Source organism: Hyperolius riggenbachi, chromosome 7 (assembly GCF_040937935.1).
Source record: "Hyperolius riggenbachi isolate aHypRig1 chromosome 7, aHypRig1.pri, whole genome shotgun sequence".
Taxonomy (NCBI): Eukaryota; Metazoa; Chordata; class Amphibia; order Anura; family Hyperoliidae; genus Hyperolius; species Hyperolius riggenbachi.
This window is the reverse complement of record NC_090652.1, coordinates 31,178,960-31,185,437: the sequence shown is the minus strand read 5'-3', so window position 1 is coordinate 31,185,437 and position 6,478 is coordinate 31,178,960. Positions and strand designations below refer to the sequence as shown.

The 6,478-nt window shown below is 44.0% G+C and overlaps 1 protein-coding gene across 1 annotated transcript in view; it reads right to left on the bottom strand.

The window, feature by feature from the left end:
- Positions 1-218: 218 nt before the first annotated feature.
- The window catches only part of LOC137524228 (sulfotransferase 1C1-like), a 43,168-nt gene continuing 36,908 nt past the window's right edge, over positions 219-6,478 (bottom strand). Inside the window, exon 8 of the mRNA XM_068243847.1 lies at positions 219-1,832. Within this exon, the coding sequence (XP_068099948.1) occupies positions 1,720-1,832 (113 nt within the window). The 3' untranslated portion in view covers positions 219-1,719. The remainder of the gene's footprint in view (positions 1,833-6,478) is intronic.

Genomic DNA, 6,478 nt, shown 5'->3' with positions numbered 1-6,478 from the left:
AGCAGTTGTGTATACAAATTCCATGAAGCACGGTGTTCTAAGAATGGATCTGTGGTGTCCCCTCCTTCGAGTGTTATGCTAGGACTCTGCCTGCTTTGCCTATGCCTGTAAACAGCCTTGCCTGCAGAGATTCTATTCCTTTCCATATTGTGTCAAGATAAAAAACATAGGTTTTAAAAACTGAAGCACATTTTAATAAGAGCAGAGCAGAGAAAAAATTCATGATATCTGGAGAGCATCCAGCTTTATTTCAGGGAAGATGATGTGTTTGAAGCTGTACATTTTCTGTATATAAGCAGGATTTCCCATGTCTTCACTGGGATGACTTTTGGCTCTTCGTTTGTCTTTAAAGGGGAACTGAAGTAAGAGGTATACGGAGGCTACCATATTTAATTCCTTTTAATCAATACCAGTTGCCTGGCAACCCTGCTGGTCTATTTCTCTGCAGTAGTATCTGAATAACACCAGAAACAAGCATGCAGCTAGTCTTGCCAGATCTGACTTTAAAGTCTGAAACACCAGATCTGCTGCATGCTTGTTCAGGGGCTATGGCTAATAGTATTAGAGGCAGAGGATCAGCAGGGCTGCCAGGCAACTGGTATTGCTTAACCCTCCTGGCAGTTAATTTTTTTTGCCACTTAGGCAAAAATCCTTTTTTTTTAAATTTTTTTTTTTTTGTTTCATGTAAAGCTACCAGAGTGGTAGCTACATGAAACACCACTAGAGGGCGCATGTGTCCCTCTAGTGCGATCGTCGCCGGCATCAAAAGCAAACAGGGGAACGCGTATATAACGCGCTCCCCTGTTTGGCTTCTCCTGTCGCCATGGCGACGATCGGAATGACGTCATGGACGTCAGCCGACGTCCTGACGTCAGACGTCTCCGATCCAGCCCATAGCGCTGCCCGGAACTCATTGGTCCGGGCAGCACAGGGCTCTGGCGGGGGGGGGCCCTCTTGCGCCGCTGCGTGCGGGCGATCGCCGCAGAGCGGCGGCGATCGAGCTGTACGCGCGGCTAGCAAAGTGCTAGCTGCGCGTACAGCAGTTTGAAGTGCGCAAATCGCCCCACCAGGGGCTGAGATATCTTCCTGCGCGGCATAGCCCGAGCTCAGCTCGGGCTTACCGCCAGGAAGGTTAAAAGGACATAAACATGGCAGCCTCCATATACCTCTCTCTTCAGTTCCCCTTTAAAGTGTAACTCCAACTTCATTAAAATAAATTTGCATACAGCATTAATATTCAGACTATTTTTAAATCACCTTTGATTTTATGACTAGTTGATTTGATGATTTTTTAATGCATGATCATTTAATCGCAGGCGACAGTCCACTGTTTGAGGTCGTGTGCAGTCGTGTGCAGTCCACATCTTGATTTCTGCAGTTTTATTGGCCTAGGCAGTGAGTGGTTCGTTCATGTAGGTTCTCATAGCTGCATGGATGGTATTGTGTTAAATGTCAGCTCACAGCCCATGTGCAACCACACCCAATTTACTTCAAGTGTACAATGTGGAACACAGAGAATGAAAATGTAGGCAAGGTATAGAAATGTGCGATGGAAGCTTTGCAATATATATTCTTGTCTTGAAGATTAAAAAACAAAACAAAAACAATGTCCACAAAAGTGGAGCTACAATTTAAAATGTCTATTTTTTCCAAAGTTGTGCGTAAGTCTACATTCCGGTTCAATAATTCGTTCCCAGCCCTGAGTCCAATATATTCCCTTCAGATGTTACAGCGGAATGCCAGGTCTGTTTCACTCATTCTCTTTTCATATTCCGCATCAAATAACTTATTCTGGGAGTCCGTAAAATGATTCATCCAATCAGCAACTTCTCCTGCATTAACATACGGAAAGACACTGTGGTTATCCAACAAGTAAATTACTGTACATGATCTATAGAATGGAACACTAACACTATTGACTTCAAAATTGTAGGCAGGCCCCTCTCTGTTAAATTTTAATTTCTTTGCAAAATTGTCCTAAAAATGGCCACACACAATATAAAAAAGTTAAAATTTCCATTAATTTCTATAAAGACAATCGGTTGTATCAAAAATGTAAAGTTTTTATTTATTTTTTATCAAGAAATGGGATTGATTTTCCGTTTTTTTTGCAAATATATCTCGATTAGCCATGGTGAAATATTATGATCATTTTATCTAGAAATTGAATGGTGTAGGATAAATTGTACTATAATTTTTTTTGATTTACAGACCCCAAAAATGTTTTTTGTAGTTTTTGATCATTTTTAATAACTGGGGAAAAGTTGTGTGTGATGATTTAAAGATTTTTCAAAAGTTACAATCAATCTGAAAAAATGTATTGTTATTCTCCAATTGTTCAAAAATGCAAAAAAAATAAAATAATGTATTATATGCGGCCAACCATAAGAATCAATTTTTCTTTTTTTTCTATATATATTTTTTTCAATTTCAGAAATGTCAACTTTTGAAACATCTGACCAATGTATAATTATTATTTTTTATATTATTATTTATATTATTATCATTTATTATATTTATGAAGCACCAACATACTACACTGCGCTGGGCTATCATACATGGGTTAATCTTTTTCCCTAATTATGAAAAAAAAAATGATCGAAAGCTTTTAAGAAATTGCTTGGGGAAATTGACAGCTATCCTACACCATTCAGTTTTCTGAAAAAAATAATCAGAATTTTCCACTACTCCTGATTTTGAAAAAAAAAATGAAAATTATCTTTCTTGCTTGAAAAAAAAAAAAAACTTTTCATTTTTCTGTACAAGTGATCATTATTTTTTTTAAAAAATCACATTTTTATTGTATCATGTTTGGCCACCTTTAAGGATGTCAGCATTAAGATGCAAATAATTCAGAGTTTATGCAAATGTATGTAAATGTATTCAGCTTCAAAATGGACCAATTGAATTATATCTCAGCAGGATCCAACTGGTCCATATTTCAAGCTGCACAAATTTGCATAAACAAATGTCAGAAATATTTGCATCTCATTGACCTTCCCTAGTCTTTATGTAATTTAAAATAATCATTTTCATTTTCATTTGAAGCCCTGTAAGAATTTCCATAAGCTAGAACAAGCTGAAATGATATTTCTTTGCATCCATGGTGATAACATTCTGTTTTGAGTACAGACCAACCATGCTGTAGAAGTAACCATCTGCACAGTGTAGGAGACGTTATTACCCGTTTTCAACACCTGCACTAATCCAGTGACTGGCAGGAAACTCTAATGCTCTGCCAAAAGCAAAATAAGTAAGTTTATAAATGATGATTGCCAGTAATCCCTGTACTACACAGAGCTATAGTAAATTAACTGCAGTCTTCTGAAGAAAATGTATAGTTCCCTTTAGGCCTCTTTCCCACCAAGACATTGCGTTTTAGGGGACGTTAAGGTCGCATAACGTGCCCCTAACGCAACGCGTGGTGGTGTTGAAGTTGGACGTCAGATTGAGCTGCGTTATGCATCTCTCAAAGCAGCCGCTCCAGGTTAGTGATAGGAAGTCCAGATCTTTTTAAGGATTCGGATCATTCGAATCAGATCTTTGAACCGAATCATTTTACTAGGGAAGCAGACTGGGTGAAATGACTAGCAGGACAGGACTTTCCCTGCACTGTACATTCTGTATGTTCCTGTTTCTTCCAGACAGACATCCACTGTGAACCGAATCTTTCATTGTGATGATCCGGATGATTTGACTCACAAAAAAGATCCGGATCAAATGAACGATTCGTTCATGATCCGGACAACTCTACGAGTCCCACCACCAGTCACCACAGTGCAGTGAATATTAATTAGCCATGTGGCTAGTCACTGAGCATTAGTGTTGGGCGAACAGTGTTCGCCACTGTTCGGGTTCTGCAGAACATCACCCTGTTCGTGTGATGTTCGAGTTCGGCCGAACACCTGATGGTGTTCGGCCTTTTAGTTCGGGTTCGCCCGAACTGCTCAATGCCCGGCCGAACAGGGCCCCTGTTCGGCCGAATACGGCCCCCCTATGGGGTCGCAGGCATAAGGGGGGAGCATGCCCCGATTGCGGGGGGGGCGGAAATTCCCCCCACCCCCTCCGCTAGCGCTCCCCCCTCTGCCCGCTTCCCCATAAAAAAGTTTGCGTACAGTTAAATAGTACCGGTGGTGGCTGCTGCAGTGGCTGGCTGGCAGTGGTGTGAGTGAGGAGGAGGAGTCCGAGTAGGACGCGTTGAGGCCGGGCAGCGGGCAGTTCAGCGGTAGTACCCTTGTGGTACTTCCGCCCTTTCTCTGACCTCACGTCCTCTACGTGATGACGCATACGAGGGTACGCGTCACGCATATTCAATCTGTGTGCACTAACAGACCCAACCACCTCAGACGCACGCTGCTGCGTGCAAACCGCCGGGCTGGACGCGGAACCAGCCGCCTCGCCCTCAGTCCGCGTGGCAGCTTTTCCGCAAACTCTTACAGTATCCCCCCCTGATGAGTGGACTTCGGACACTTCCCACCAGGCTTTTCAGGATGTGAGTCATGGAACTCCTTTAATTCTTCTGTGTGCATGCAACAGTCTGGCACCCAAGTTCTCTCCTCTATGCCATATCCCTTACAGTGAACCAAATACTGCACGGAATTCTGCACTAGCCGAGAGTCTAGAATCTTTTCTATCTCATATTCAGGTTGGTCATCAATCAACACAGGGTGGGGGGGAGCGGAATCCACGTGCACTGCCGGCTTGAGCAAAGACACATGGAATGATCTTACCCCACGCATGCTGGTAGGGAGATCAATAGCATAAGTGACCTTATTAATTCTTCTGGTCACTGGAAAAGGACCTATGAATCTCGGGCCTAGTTTGGGTGACAGTTGTTTCAGAGCCAAATGTCGTGTGGACACCCAGACCAAATCCCCTGGAGAGAATTCCCATTCTATGGAACGTCTCTTGTCAGCCTGTTTCCTCTGGTTCTGAAAAGCTTTCCTCAAATTTCTCTTAACCATTCCCCAAGTCTGTTTCAAGGCCCTCTGCCAATCCTCCAGGGCTGGAAACGGAGTGGAAGCCACTGGCAATGGGGCAAACTTGGGTGACCTTCCTGACACCACCTGAAATGGGGAAAATTCTGAGGAGGAACTTTTCAGATTGTTGTGCGCAAATTCTGCAAACGGCAAGAACTTTACCCAGTCGGTTTGTGCATCTGCAACATAACATCTAAGAAACTGTTCCAGGGACTGATTGACTGGTCTGGCCATTGGTCTGTGGGTGGTAGCCTGATGAAAAAGAAAGATCCATGTCTAACTGATGGCAGAATGTCCTCCAAAACTTAGATACGAATTGGACTCCCCGATCTGACACTACATTTTCCGGAATGCCATGCAGACGGAAAATGTGCTGGATGAAGAGATCAGCCAATTCCTGGGCAGAGGGGAGTCCTTTCAGGGGGACAAAATGAGCCATCTTACTGAATCTATCAACTACCACCCAAATGACCGTCATGCCCTCAGACCTGGGGAGTTCTCCCACAAAATCCATGGACAAATGGGTCCAAGGTTCACTTGGAACTGGTAACGGTTGCAACATTCCAGCAGGTGCCTGATGGGAGGGGTTGCTCCTAGCACATACTGCACATTTCCTTACAAACTCCTTACAGTGTGTTGCCAATGATGGCCACCAAGCACATCTAGCAAGCAGGTCCTGAGTTCTGGTGGCCCCAGGATGCCCAGCATTCTTGTGGGAATGAAACAGCTGCAATAGTTGTAGACGAAAAGGCAATGGCACAAATAGAACTCCCTCAGGCTTCCCCTCTGGAACATCCTGTTGGAATGGACTCAGAGTGACAATCCAGTCTTTCCAGGTCTCAGTGGCCGACAAGACCACATTCTGTGGTAGAATGGTTTTAGGGGCTGAGGGCTGTGCTGTCTCGGGCTCAAAACACCTGGATAAGGCATCAGCTTTGATGTTCTTACTGCCAGGGGTATACGTAATTACAAATCTGAATCTCGAAAAGAACAATGACCACCGGGCCTGTCAGGGGCTAAGTCTCTTAGCGCCCTCTATGTACTCTAAATTTTTGTGGTCCGTGTAAACTGTGATGGTGTGTTCTGCGCCCTCCAGCCAATGTCGCCATTCCTCAAAGGCCAACTTGATGGCCAGAAGCTCCTGGTTACCGATATCGTAGTTTTTCTCTGCGGGTGAAAACCTGCGGGAAAAATAGGCACATGGGTGGAGTTTTCCCTGTAAACCAGAACGCAATACAGCCCCCACCCTTACCTCTGAGGCATCAACCTCCACGATAAAGGGAAAAGTGACATCTACATGTCTCAATATGGGAGCAGAACAGAACGGTTTCTTTAGAGTGGAAAACGCAGCATGGGCTTCTACAGACCAGTGGTGAGTATCTGCCCCTTTCTTGGTGAGACTAGTGAGGGGCGAGATCACCGTAGAGTACCCCTTTATGAACCTCCTGTAGTAGTTGGCGAACCCCAGAAATCTTTGGAGTGCCTTCAGTCCCACAGGC